General features: G+C 49.0%; 2 protein-coding genes across 2 annotated transcripts; both read left to right on the forward strand.

The window, feature by feature from the left end:
* Positions 1 to 589: 589 nt before the first annotated feature.
* On the forward strand, positions 590 to 1,597 carry LOC103925235 (olfactory receptor 1M1-like). Its single transcript, XM_009333914.1, has one exon. The coding sequence runs from the start codon at positions 590 to 592 to the stop codon at positions 1,595 to 1,597; it is 1,008 nt and encodes a 335-aa protein (XP_009332189.1).
* Positions 1,598 to 14,257: 12,660 nt separating this feature from the next.
* On the forward strand, positions 14,258 to 14,625 carry LOC103925231 (feather keratin Cos2-3-like). Its single transcript, XM_009333912.1, has one exon. It carries the CDS (start codon positions 14,308 to 14,310, stop codon positions 14,620 to 14,622), a length of 315 nt encoding a protein of 104 aa, XP_009332187.1. The 5' UTR covers positions 14,258 to 14,307; the 3' UTR covers positions 14,623 to 14,625.
* Positions 14,626 to 14,935: the final 310 nt, after the last annotated feature.

The raw sequence follows: 14,935 nt of genomic DNA on the forward strand, positions 1-14,935 counted from the left end.
CCTTTCCTTTCCCCTTTCCTTTCCCCTTTCCTTTCCCCTTTCCTTTCCCCTTTCCTTTCCCCTTTCCTTTCCCCTTTCCTTTCCCCTTTCCTTTCCCCTTTCCTTTCCCCTTTCCTTTCCCCTTTCCTTTCCCCTTTCCTTTCCCCTTTCCTTTCCCCTTTCCTTTCCCCTTTCCTTTCCCCTTTCCTTTCCCCTTTCCTTTCCCCTTTCCTTTCCCCTTTCCTTTCCCCTTTCCTTTCCCCTTTCCTTTCCCCTTTCCTTTCCCCTTTCCTTTCCCCTTTCCTTTCCCCTTTCCTTTCCCTTTTCTTACAGAGAATATGAAAACCCTCAGGTGTGTGTGAATGCCCATGCTTTCTCTAGAAGAAGCTGCCTGCACAATTCCTTTGTGAAACAACACATCAACAAGAGCTCTATCTTGCAGCTCTCCTGCCTGGCAAGTGGGAAAAAGAAAGATCTACAACACAGCATGGAGAGAGGGGAATGGGACAACCAGACGTTGCTGATGGAGTTCCTCTTGCTGAGACTAGGGGATGCCCATAAGCTCCAGACACCTCTCTTTCTCCTCTGCCTGACCATATACACAGTGACCATGGTTGGGAATGTCCTCATCATTGTGCTGGTGGTCATAGACCCGCATGTCCATACAGCCATGTACTTCTTCCTGGTGAATCTATCCAGCCTAGAGACCTGCTACAGCTCCACCATCCTGCCCAGGCTGCTAGCCAGCTTCCTGACTGGAGACAGGACCATCTCTGGGCAGGGATGTATGGCACAGTTTTTCTTCTTCGGCACTTTTGCAACTTCTGAGAGTTACCTGCTGGCTACCATGTCCTATGATCGGTATCCGGCCACGTGTCAACCTCTGCTTTATGCAAGCCTCATGAACTGGAAAGTATGTCTCCAACTGGTGGCTGGATCATGGGTTGTGGAACTGCTAATTTCTACAGGTATCATATCTTTCATATGTCGCCAAACGTTCTGTGGCCCCAGTGCAATTGACCATTTCTTCTGTGAAGAAGCTCCATTGCTAGAACTCTCCTGCACTGACATTACGATGATCAGAATTCTTATTATTATATTATCTTTCCTGGACGTAGTTTTCCCATTTCTGTTCACTTTGGCATCTTATGTCTGCATGATAGCTGCCATCCTGAGGATCCCATCCAGCATGGGGAGGCACAAGGCCTTTTCCACCTGCTTCTCTCACCTCCCTATGGTCATTGTTTTCTGTGAGACCCTCATCATTCTCTACATGCTGCCCAGAACAGCACCACTGAGACAGCTCAACAAAATGTTCTCCTTTTCTTACTCAGTCCTCAGACCTCTCACCAGTCCACTCATCTACAGTCTGAGGAACAGAGGCATCAAGGGGGCACTGGGGAGGGTGCTCAGGAGGGTGCTGCCTGCACTGGCAGCTCCAACCAGGTGTGGATTTCAGAGCACAAATCTGGTTCTCCTGCAAAGTGACGAAAGGAACATAGGAAGGAATGTGCTCCATCTCAAGAGTACCTCTGCAAATGTCTGGCTTTCACCTAGGATGTGCAATGGCAAGAGGCAGAGGGAGAAGAGGGCCTTAGGGAAACACATGCCCAGCTGAGAAGAGAAGGTAGTATCTTTCTATGGCTTGCTTTTTCCTTAGAGGCAATGGAATGGTTGGGGCTACTCTACTGTATGTAGGAAGTGAAACCAAATGCTGAGCTTCTCTTTATCAGGGAAGTGAATAAAGCAATCTGGGTTGAAATGTGACCTTGGTCTTGGGACAAGTGTGGCACCATTTTTTCTGACTGTGAGATCCTGGGGTGGGAACTGTCTTCCTTTAGCCATGCACATTTCCAGTGAGAAAGTCATTCAGACCATGACCCTGGTGTCACTTCTATTCAGTGGAGATCCTTGGCTCAACACAGCTGCTCACATGCCTGCTGGTGCCTCCTTTGGTTTGAGATGTCACTGAGTATCCCACACATCCAGGTGTGTCTGTCAGGAACATTTGGGGACATGATGCAGTGGCCTGTATGGATATGGGGAGCAAATGGACACAGAAAGGAAGGTGAAGGTATCTGAGAGGGTTCCTAGCCCTAACTGTGGCCAGCAGCACTCACACCTGTTACATCAGAGACTCCAGTGGAAACAGGTCTGTCATAAATCCACCTTGAGATCAGTGCTGAACACAGGTCACACACAGTATGCCTTCAGAGCACCTCATTCTTTCTTCAGTGTCTCCTGGGCCTATGGGGGAATCAGGTGGAGTGTAGAAGGCCCTTTCACTGTTGTGACACTCGTAAATCTCTGTTTCACCATTTACTTATTTACAGGGAATCCAGACTGCATATGGAGTTGGTGTTGGGTGGTGAGAGGTTTAGTTTTTATAGGAAGCATTTGAGAAGTATTTAAGATGCTTTAGACTTATCCTAAGATACGACCATTTTTTAAATAAGGTAAAAAATTGACCTTACATCCCATCTGCTTCCCTGGACTCATGTAGGCCCAATTTGGTTGTGTGCTCCCTATCTTAATCATTCTTCTCTGTGGGTAATGCTTCCCTCATTCAGATTCTGCCCTGGGCTCAGGGATGTGGTAAAATCAATGCCTCTGTATTGCTCCTGGGTAGCCCATCTGCTGACAAGTAGATCCCTGAACCAGATGAAGTCTGCTTTCATGGTTCTGATGCTACTATTTGTCTTTTCCACTTCTCTCAGGATCTTAAACTCTACCATCTCATGTTCACTGCAGCCAAAGCTGCCTTCGGACTTCATACTCTCACCCAGTCCTTCCTTTTAGGTGAGCAACTGGTAGAGCAGATAATTTATCCCAGTCAGTGATCAGTGGATCACCTGCATGAAAAAAATGTTTTTACTACACTGCAGATATCACCTGAGTTGCTTGTGATCCACTATGTTGCCCTTTCAGCAGATATCAGGGGAGCAGGGAGAGTCCCCCAGGAGAATGAGGACCTGTGATTGTGAGGCTTCCTCTAGCAGCCTGAAGAAGCCTTTGTCTACTTCCTCTCCTTGATCAGGTGGCTTGTAGTAGGTGTCCAGCATGACATCACCATGTTGGTCTGTCCTCCAAGACTTTCCCAGAAGCTCCTGAGTGTCTCTCAGTGGAGAGAAATGGGCAATCTCAGTTCGCCTCCTCCAAAAGTTACAGTACAGGTCAGGCAAGCCATGTTTTAGAAGGATCAATTTTTCTCCCAGTGGTGCTCAAGAGAGTTTAAAGCTGGCCTAGGCAGAAGAAAATTCACAGTAGACATCCAGGTTTTGTTGAGAAAACTTCCACCCAAAGAGACACTGTCTACACTGTCCAGGGCCAAAACAGAGAGATGCTGGACATGACAAAATCACTTTCTGCAACTCCTGTGTCAAGTCCAAGGGCTCAATGTGTTTAAGGGGAGGGTGATTTACTTGTGCTTTGTGTGACAGATGCAACTGATTACAGCAACCTGCCCAACTTCTCTCCTGCACATAAAAACCCTCTCCCTGCCTCCTCTCTCTCCCTAGAGTACTTTGGACATGGGTGTGAGGTTCAGCAATCAGATGGAGGTGCTTGTACAGGCTGGTATGGCAGGTAATGAGTTGCTTCTGATCATCTGATGAAGCAAGCCATACACACATGACAATGTATATTGGTCATGCAATTGGTTCACACCACTCAACTAGATCAGTGGACATTTTGTTCACATTGGCTTTGCCAACACATTCTGCCCTCTCCCTCATATTAGCCACATAGCCAAATTGTGGAGATACAAGCTGGGGAAATGGAGTTTAAGGTGGGTGAAAAATTCACTAGATATCTGGTTCAGAGGATTCTCACAAGAGGTAAATATTCCATCTCCCATGAAGGCACCTTGATCCACTGAATTTGCAATATCAGAATGTCTTTTCTTTACTAGAAACAAAAGGCAAAGGCTGAGACAAAAGAAGACAGAAAGAAATGGCATTGTCTTGAGAGCTCATTAAAATCCTCCTGTTTACCATCTCCCCTGCCCATAAAACCAAAAAAAACCCAACAAAACTTGAAAAGCTCCCTAATTGGCCACATGGGAATGACTTATCTTCCAAGTCTTAATGAGTGGTGAAAAACATTCCACACTTCAGTAGGGGCAGGGCTGAGTGGTGCTAGCCTTTAGGTCTCCTTGGGAGGATTGCACATATGTCTTTAAATCACTGCATGCAACCTGGTCAGCAGGAGCCTTGAGTCTTCCTCTCATGCTACTGTGGAAAAGCTGTTCCTCTAGGAACTCTAGGTGGACCCATGTGTGCCAAGGGGATCCATTTCTGTCTAATATCTTTTCAATAGTGCAGTGAACTGCACAGATTCAACACCAATATTAGACCCAAGTGAAGGATGAATAAACAGGTGGGTAAGCAGATGCCATTGATTTCTTACGAGCTTTAAAGATGGGCTTCTGCTCATGCTCTTTTTAGCCAACATCTGGCTTTGTCCCAACTAAAGAGATGCATTTAAATGAAGCGACCCAGTTCAGAGTGTAATTACATAACCTTCTACAGCCTGGAGTCAGATGAGATGGGTCAGGTCCTCTGGTGGGGCGTCTCATGATTCCTTTCATTTTTCCAGGTTTCCAAAGGCTTAATCGTCCTTCAGGGTTCCATTGCAGTTGCTTCTAAAGTGTTCATTCAGTTCTATCCCCATTTAACTTCGGAATATAAAGCCAGGTGTGAACCTTCAGGATGTCTGACTTGCTCCCCCTGGACCATTCCTCCACCACTATCCCAGAAGACTGAGTACACACACCTCCATCCCTTTGCTCCTCACCCAGCACTTGAAAATACACCTTAAAAACCAAGCTACAGAAACCTCTCTCTGATAGGCACTGCACATGACCAAAGGGAGATACAGACCTCATGTTACATCCTCTGGAGGGTGTTCTCCACCCACTAACAAGTCCTTTCCTGCAGTTGGGGGCTGGAATAGGTGGTTACTGGGAGGAAAATGTTCTCCTTCCACCCTAACCTAGATGCAGTGCCTTAGTCATCAGGTCCAACTTGTAATGACTGCTACTAGAAAGGATCTAATGAAAAATGGGGAATTGTTGAGACCACTTCTTGGGCAGGATCTCCAAAATGGTGAGGTAAAGGAGTCCCAGCTGCGACCCTTTCCAGGATGACTCCTTTTAGTTTGCTGATGTCCTCGTCAGATCAAGTGACTCTAGTGACCACAAAAATCCAGATGGGGGACACGAAGACAAACAGTACCATGCAGAGGAGTTATCCCTGTGATCAGGTTTCCCTCTGGCTTAGCTTGAAGGCCAAGATGAACATGACCTAGATGGCTAAGATTCCTTGAAGAGCTGCAGCACTTCCTGTTGAGGGGTACCAGGGGTACCAAATCTGGTAGCCCAGTAGAAATGTTTCCATAGTTCCATGTGTCCAGAGCCAACCAGTAGGAAGGCTCAGAATGTATTCCAAGTAAGCACACACACACACAAGCAAACCACACAGCTCAACACAGGCAGGTACACTCAGCACTCATATGAAAACAAAAAAGTACTAAGGGCATCATCCTGTTCCTCTCTCTGGCTGCTCAGAATGTCATTTAGTGGGAAATATATGTATACATATATACAGTGTAGATCTCTGGAGTATCTTGGCTTAGACACTCAGTCTACCCAGTAGCTGTCCTTTGGATCCACCAGGAGACATGAACACCCCAGATGTATGGGCCTTCTTACCCAAGGTCACACTCCAGTTGCTGGCACCTAGACCTCCATTCATACGGATTTACACAGAACAGAGAGTTCCTCATGCTGAGAAATAAGTAGAAATTGAATTTAATAAAAAGATAGGAGGCACTGCAATTATAAGGCTCAGGGCATGATCAGACAAGTTTACTGACCATCCACCTGTTCACATGTGACTGGTCCTTTTTATCCCTTTATTCCTCTGTTTTGCCACATTTGTTCCTCTCCAAATCACCTGGATCTTTCCCTTTCCCCACCTTTGGTTCCTCCCCTAAACATCCCATCATAAGCCTTGAGCAATCCCCACATGCTTTTATTGTGCATCCCATAATGTGTCCCATATTGCCAAGGAGTAATCCCCCTCAGTTTGAGCCAATCTCACTAAATTGATGGGCGTCACATCTAGACAATGGCACTGAGACCTAGAGTGTCCATTCCTCTCAGTACATTATTTTGGGTTCCCCACCTGCCATTGTGCCTCCATGCTCCTCTGGGCTTGTGGAGCCTTTAATAGGCTGACCACTCTCCTGTGATGGTCCTGGGACTCGCTGGCTGAGGGCATTGATCAGATTCCCCACTTGCCATTGTCACTTTGTGTTCCTTTGTGTATATGCAGCCTGGGATTTTACCACATAATCTAACACCTCCCGTTCTTCCTGTTGCACCGCAGTGGCCAAGCCTTCAAAGCCTGTTTGGAGGAAGGGGAAGAGCACAAAATCCCAGAAGAAGGTGGACAAGGTTATCCAGTCTGCCCTTGATGGAGGCTTTCTGGGAGCAGGTAGCCAAGGGACAGAAGGAAGAAGGTCTCAAAGAATCAACAATCAGCCCAAGGAGGTGGTGAGCTCCCCACAAGGTAGTCCAATGACTGGGGCATAGAAAAGAATGGGAAGGGGAAGGGTGGAGATGATTTGCAAAGAGGGAGGTGAGAGGTGAAGACCTCCGCTGAAGCCAGGCATGTGCATCCCAGTGCAGACTCCTGACTAAATGGAAAGGACCATGCAGGCTGGGGAAAGGGGTGGGAGACTGGAAGGCTGTATGCCTGGGTTTCCTGGGGAGAGTACTGAGGTATCTCTGGGTTAGAGTGTGAGGAAGGCTGTCCCCAGCCTGTACTGCTGAGTTTTCTGGGGACAGATGGGTCTGTGGGGAAGAGAGACACCAGATATCTGGTGTCCCTTGGAAGATGGTATATAGCAGAGGAAAAAACTGCTCTGTTCATGTGATGTAACCAGAAAGGTTGAAGCAGTTTTTTGTTTTAATGGTAACACATCGTTAATAGGCAGTCAGTGACCTATTTGTTCAGGATCAGCATCAGCAATACAACAGATAAACCACCTTATGAGACACTTGGGAAATGTCAGTAAGGACCTACAAATATCTAAACACTTTCCTGTTAGCTAATCCCAGAAAATTCTAATCACACATTCAAGCGCATACACACACACACACACACTTACACATGCATGCCCACATCCATATGCACCCATGAGTAAAGTTATAGGTACTCCCTCCATCCTGTCCCCCTGTGGGTTACAAGCATACATCCCCTCTTCTGGGAGTGCAGGTTCCCCCTTCCCACACCACTCCTGCTGCAGATGTGGGTGCTCTGGCTTTGGTTGTCCCCATGCCACTCCCTAGAAACTCCTAACACACTTGCTGGTGAGAAAGACCCCTTACAGGGTCATAGACACCTGGTAGCATTTTCCCGGTGGCATCCTCCTGGGTCTGATACTGGAGCTAACATTGTTTAACATTGTCATGGTTTAACCTCAGTTGGCAACTGAGCACCACGCAGCCGCTCGCTCACTCCCCCCGCAGTGGGATGGGGGAGAGAATTGGAAGGGTAAAAGTGAGAAAACTCGTGGGTTGAGATAAAGACAGTTTAATAGGCAAAGCAAAAGCCGCGCACGCAAGCAAAGCAAAACCAGGAATTCATTCACTACTTCCCATCGGCAGGCAGGTGTTCAGCCATCTCCAGGAAAGCAGGGCTCCATCACGCTTAACAGTTACTTGGGAAGACAAACGCCATCACTCCAAACGTCCTCCCCTTCCTTCTTCTTGCCCCAGCTTTATATGCTGAGCATGACGTCACATGGTATGGAATATCCCTTTGGCCTGTTTGGGTCAGCTGTCCTGGCTGTCTCCCCTCCCAGCTTCTTGTGCACCTGCCGCCTTCTCAGTTGGTAGAGCATGGGAAGTTGGAAAGTCCTTGACTAGTGTAAGCATTACCTAGCAACAACTAAAACATCAGTGCCTTATCAATTTTGTTCCCATCCTAAATCCAAAACACAGCACTGTACCAGCCACCAGGAAGGAAATCAACTCTATCCCTGCCGAAACCAGGACAAACATCTTTATTAACAGCCTAGATGGTGGGACAGAGTGGACTTTCAGCAAGTTTATACACGATACCCAATTGAACGGGAAGCAGAGGATAGGCAGGAGGGAAGAACTTCTATTCAGGGTGCTGAGACATGCTAGAGAAATGGTCTGGAAGAAATCTCAGAATGCTTAAAGAAGCAAATGAAAAGCCCTCTCCTCCAGGACAGAACAATCTCCCCATGCAACAGGACAGGCTGGGGGCTGCTTGGCTAAAAAGCAGCTTTCAAAAAAAGGATCTGGGGCTGCTGATGGACAACCAGCTGATCACATGCCAGCAATGTGCCTTGCAGTGATGAAGATCTGCCACATGCTGGGCTGTCTTAGCAAGAGAGTAAGGAGCATGCCAATGGAAGTAATTCTTCCCCTCTATTCAGCACTTGTGAAACCCCTGCAGTACTGTGTCCTATTTATGGCTTTCCAGGCCAAGAAACACATTAAAACACCAATGCAAGTCCAATGTAGGCCACCAGGATGATGAGGGATGCTAAGGGATGTTATAACTGGCTGCCTCTGGCAGCATCTGGGACCTGGTGATTCATTCTGTGCAGTTGCTGGAGCCCATTTCACCCAGAGACCCAGTGGTCTCTGCCTCCCTGGCCAATGGAAGAGGCAGCTGCTTTCCTGTTTACAGTTTCAAACAGTAAAGAGGCTCAGTGTGGATACCAGAGACACAGACAAATGCACAGGACACCAAGAGGGCTGGCTGCACATGTTGCCATAGACAAGGCATTGCCTTCAGCAACACCCACATATAACATCACCAGAATTCACACCAAAGTTATAGACAGCCAAGTCCTCTTCGTCCTCTCCAGCTGATAAGGACTGAAGTTCACTAGCAAAAGCACACACGCCCCCACTTTCTAGATTCACAATCACATGCACATTCATGGATGCCTCAAATATCAGCATGGCCACTCTGTCTGTCTAAGACTCTGCTCAGATCCTGAGTTCTCTTACCCACCCCATATATCTCCTACTTGCCAGCTACTCCATCTTGATGCTTGCTAGCAAACAGATGCACACAATCACACCCTTGTCTCACAGGCACGCCTATGTTTGAGGATTCCTCAAATAGCAGTACAGGTCTTCTGCTCATCTAATATCCCTGCCCAGACCCTGGGCCTCCAACTTGCCTGCTAGTTCAGCTTGAAGCTTGCCAGTCACTTTCCCACACCCATGCACACCAGGTTAGGGAAAATATAAATGCACTGGTCCCCAACCACTGGCACCCAGGCATATGGGGCCTGTGACCTGTAGCCTCACACCAGTTGCTGACACTGGGACCTTGTCCACTCCAGATTCTGGCACCACAGGCCCAGCAGTGCCTTCACTCCAATCTGACTCCTGTTGCTGACCTCATTTCACTCCCTCTGGTCCCTTCAGTTGCTGGCATCCAGTCCTTACAGCATGGAGAGTGAAACTACATGGAAAGACAGTTAAGGAAGATTTAATTAGAAGATAGGCTAGAATGCAGTGATCAAGGGCAGGGCTCAGTTAGACAAGTGTACTGACCGGCAACTGCTTACACCTAACAAGCCCCTTTTATACCTCCCATCTCTGTTTCTCATTCCCTTTCCTTAAACATTCCTCAGTAATTTTTCCCTAGTCCCACAGGCCCTCCTTGAATTTCCCAGATCCTCGTGTTCATCCCATTTCCCCCTTCTTATCAGTTACAAAGTCCAGGTGGCCCTTCTCCAAAGCTATGCCTGTATTTTCCTAAGGGCCCATTAATTAGCTGTTGGAGACTTTTAGGTTTGGTTATTGTTATTCCTTTTCTACCAAGTTTGTGTCTCCTTGTGATTTTTGTTACTGCACCCCCCCTTTATGTGTTATCCCATTTGCACTAGAAAGGTCCTTGATCAGGTAACATTAATGAAACAGAGACTCTCCCATTCCACATACCCTTACATGAGGAGTGGCTGAGAGGACTGGGTTTGATCAGTCTCAAGAAGGCTATGGGAAGACGTAACTGCTGTCTATAACTACCCACTGGGTGCTGACAGAGAAGATGGAGCTGCCTCCCTGTTGCACCTCGAGCTTGCACACTGTCCATGATACTCAGAGCCATGGCGGGGCTGCTGCTGCTGCCGCCCACCTTCCTGGCATGTACCAGACCTGGGACACGATCTCCCCAACCCACCTGTCCTGCAGCCTGGGCCTGGAGAGGCCGCTTGTCCGGGCAGCCCACAGAGCACCTCTCCCCTGGTAGCTCCAAGGCAAGGACAGGCAGGGCTTGATATCATACTCACACGTTGCTTGGCACAGGCAGGGCAGGGGAGCTGTCGGAAGGGCACAGAGTCCTGGTGAGAGCTCCCAGATGTTCCCACCCACACCTGCATGGGGGAACATCTCTCTCCACACCAAGAGCTCTACTCCATTGGTGCATTTGCTGCCCTGTTGCAAGTGGCTGCATCATCCTGCCCCAGGTTGGTCAAGGTATTCCTAGCCAGGATCAGGAGGCAGATGGCTGAGAACAGGACAATGAGGGACAATTCTCAGCCAAACCTGGATGAGCTGTCCCTCTTTGTCCTGTTCACAGCCAGACCCAGCAGCACAAAAAGAGTCACCTGGTGAGGTTCCACCCATCCCCTTGGAAAGGTACCAGGGTGCAGGGAGAGGAATCCACACCATACCTGAGGAAGGAGGTTGGAAGTTGCTGCTTAGCGTTCATTGTCTTTGATCCTCTGGGGACACAGCAAGGATGGGAAGCATCCAAAACTCCCCAGAGCAGAGATTTCCAGGCTACCTGCTGCAGTTCCGTGAACACCAAGGCCAGAGTTTGGCTAGCCCTGTGCCCTGGACAGGGGACATCCATTACATCCCTCTCTGGGATTGTTCCTTGCATTGCGCAGGTGTTCTTGTGAGTGTTTTTCAGGCTCTGCATGGGCAGGCAGGAGCTCAGACCTCTGCAACAGAAGGTATCTCCTGTTTTTGTGGGCTGAGCTGTGCTAGCCCACCTCGAATCCCTCCCCACATTAACCAGGTCCACTGAACATGAAAGGAGCACAGAGACGCTAGGTCATAGCTGTATCTCACACATCTTAATGTGAAGAAATCCACTCTAGTGAGTGCAGACACACAGGCTCATCTGCTGTACCTGAAAAAGTTTTTACGTAGCTTGTCTTGGAATGCAAGCCTAAGATGTGAGCTCAAGGGAGTAAGTCATGAATACTACCCGCGTTTTAGATGGAAAAGTTTCCTGGGTGTTATGTCTGCATAAGGAGCATTTCTATGCACCAGCATGTGTCTTGGCAGGAAGTCATCAGCCATATTCTGAGGCTGTGAAAGGGCATATAAGTAGGACTAGCGCAGTCCTAAGCATGACTTCTCAGTATTCAATTTACAAGTGGTACTTGTCTGCAGGGAGTACAGAACATTTGCCGTCACACAGAATGACCCATATTGCATGCCCCACAGCTGAGTAGTACAAGCAGTCACATAAACCCCTCTGTCACCATCACTACCCCTCAGAGGTAAAAGCAAGCTGGCAGAACAAAGCTTGGTGGGGGTAGGGGGCATCTCTCAACTGAAATAACTTCTTGGACAACGGTTCATTGTGATGTGCTCAACTGCTACAGTGTGGGGAGGGAGACAGGTTGGTTGTCCCATTTTCATTTAAAAACAATATGTTTCAAAACTAAGACTAGTGCAGTACCAGAATTAGGGTACAGGCATAGCTTTTTAGCTATCTGTTCTACCCCTTATGCTCTCACTTCTCTTTCCTTTATCGTAAACCTCCCGTGCCATACCTACTTCAGAGTTCTCTTCTCTTTGTTAGCACACCTGACTGCAATGACCCTGATGCACGATTTTGTCAAATACTTCCCATCCTTGATCAGTAGTCCTCATTCATCAAAGATAGTTCTCTGGCAATCAAAATCAAAGTTCTGCCTGCAACACAAAGCATGCAGCCAGGTGTTGATCCACTGGATGAGTTCTTTTCTACTCAAGCCTTTCCAGTTTGGGCCCTCACACTCTTACTTCACCCCAGAGCTCTGTAGTCACTCTAGAAACACTTTGGGCATTATCATTGGTGCCCACATCAAAGAGCAGCAAAGGGTAATACTCCAAAGGCAGGACAAGCTCAACAGTCCCTCTGCAACATATTGCATCTGCCCTCTGGCAAACAAGAAACCTCCTGAGACATCAGGACAGGTTAACAGACTGGTGCTTAAGATTCCTAAAAGAGGAAGTCTCCTAAAGATGTCACAGGTCTTTTCTCCTCCGTGGAAGAAAAATTATTTGAGCACAGCTCCCTCTGATGAATTCCCTAATGCGTCTTTTTGTCCTCACCAGTTCCCAGGTGACAGCACCTGTTCTGAAGATAAAGTCTGCAGGTGGAGCAGGAGCCTTTTTTCTATTGCCAGAAGTCACCAACTTCCAGCCTTCCCCACCTTGACTGCCTTCCTCTGCTACCTGGTTGGCCATGGTCTCCATCTGTCCTGCATTCCTTGCTCTATGTAGCTTAAGCTCTTGTCTCCATAGACACAGGCACCACCAACACAGCTCTGGATGCAGATCCACTCAAGGTTTCTCTGCACCAGGTGGGCACGATTTCTCTGCATTTCTCCCTGGACACAAAGCTAATGTTCTTTTGAGCTCCTTAACACTAAGTAGGGGAGAGGCAACCTAGCCTGCAGGGACAGGCAGTGCTGAGGAACTCCAACTGTTGGTATGTTGCACATACAGAATTCCCAAACTGGAGTGAAACAGTCCTTTTGGTCTCTGAAATCTGCAGTAGCAGAGCGTGATCTTTTGAGCATCAGGAAACTAGGTGCACAGGGAACAGGGGCTGCATCTCAGTGCCTGCCGCTGGGGCACCTCTCAACCTTGGAGCTGTCACTGTTCTGCTGAAGTTAGGCCCTTTCTGGCCAGGGGAACCTGCAGCTCTGTGGTGCTCATGGACAGAGAGCACCCAGAAAGGATGCTGGAAAGGGCCCCTGCCATGACCACCACATCTTGTTGTGATGAGATGTATGGACAGGTATGTACAAACAGATGTGTTCATGCTCACCTGCATGGAATTGCATGCAAATTTGTCCACACCATGCATTCAGAGAAATTTATCATACACATAAGTGCACCCATCAAGCAAAAATGCCTACACGTGACCACCTGTGGATTCAACTAGGCACAACCCTGGCAGGGCTGTAGCATCCCAGGACACCTCAAGGCCTAAAACATGGATTGCCTGGGAATCCCCAGACACGGCCTAGAGAGTGGAGGAAGCCAAGCAGCCTGGGAAATCTCTCCCAAGGTTGGTGTTAGAAGGAGAAATGTTGAAACTCAGCAGTGCAGTCCACCTGTCTGGGAAGAGAAAGACCAGTAACAATTTGAAAGGGCTGGTAGGGAGAGAGGAAAAAGGACATGGCATGTCCTCACATATGGAAGCCCTGGGATGTCTGGTCAAGGATTGCAGGGCTGAGAGGAGCTTCATCTTTCCTGCCAATGGGGCTGAAAACAACCCCCCAGGAGTGCCGCAGGCCAGTGTCCATAGTCTGTACAGGACCCCTCCAGCAATTGGCATGAGTGTTCTTCCTGCAACGACGTGTTCCTGCCCCAGAAATTTTAGGAACTCTCATTCCAACAATCAAAACAAGCATCCATGAGGGAATGAGCATGGCATAAACAAGGAAATGAAAAGGCACAAGGAAACTGAATCACAACTTGTATCATTAGCTGGGATGTCTTACAGTTCAGAAGAGCTTGTCAGAAAATTATTAATCCTGCTAGGTCAGGGGCAGTGCAGGACCAGTATGAAAGCCAATGCACGTCCTTGTTCTCTCATCCACTTCACTCTCCTTCTTCTCCATGGGAACCAGGTGAATCTGAAGTCCCCTCTCCTTCTCCTACTCCTAAAGAATGAAGCCATGACTCAGTGGACATGTCAGATAATACCTGCTCTGTCCTTTGCTGGGGCTTGAGGCTCTGCCACTCCTGGGAGGGGAAGCGGCGAGAAGGTCTGGTGTGGAGGGGGCTGGGTCTGGGCTGAGGGGACTCTTGGGCTCTTGTCTAGGAAAGAGCTTTCGTGGGCCTGGCTCTCTTTGCACGGTGCCCGGGGGAGCAGGCAAAGAGGCGCATGGGCCTCCCTGCACAGCCTCCAGCTCCCCGCCCAGCACGTGCCTTGGCTGCCTCGTGCTGGGCGGACAGGCTGCTCCTCACGTGCCCCCGTGCTCCTCCCTGCCCTCTCTCCCAGGTGCAACTCCAGCCCCAACACAAAGCCCCAAGACATGTCCTGCCACAACCAGTGCCTGCCCTGCCTGCCGTGCCAGCCCTGCGGCCCGACCCCGCTGGCCAACAGCTGCAATGAGCCCTGTGTCAGGCAGTGCCAGGACTCCACCGTCGTCATCCAGCCCTCCCCCGTGGTGGTGACCCTGCCCGGCCCCATCCTCAGCTCCTTCCCGCAGAACACCGCCGTGGGATCCTCCACCTCCGCTGCCGTTGGCAGCATCCTCAGCTGTGATGGAGTGCCCATCACTTCTGGGTGCTGTGACCTCTCCTGCTTCGGCAGCCGCTACTGCAGCAGGAGGTGCCCCCCCTGCTAAAGCCACTGGTGACTTCCCACAGAAGGACCCCCAGGAAGCAGAAGATTATGGTGGTCTGAGGACAGAGCATTGGGTCATCACTTTCAGAGGGGCTGAGCATTCATGGCTCTACCTGCAAAGGCATGCAGGAACAGGCACGCCTCGGCTCTCTGAAAACATGGACTATGTATAACTTGCCTGCTTCTCACTCTTTTTTCTCTCTCTTTTCTCTGTTGTCATGGTTTAACCTCAGCCGGCAACTAAGCACCACACAGCCACTTGCTCACTGCCCCCCCAGTGGGATGGGGGAGAGAATCGGAAGGGTAAAAGTGAG

The sequence above is a fragment of the Pygoscelis adeliae genome, unplaced genomic scaffold, assembly GCF_000699105.1.
Source record: "Pygoscelis adeliae isolate BGI_AS28 unplaced genomic scaffold, ASM69910v1 Scaffold201, whole genome shotgun sequence".
NCBI classification, from domain to species: Eukaryota; Metazoa; Chordata; class Aves; order Sphenisciformes; family Spheniscidae; genus Pygoscelis; species Pygoscelis adeliae.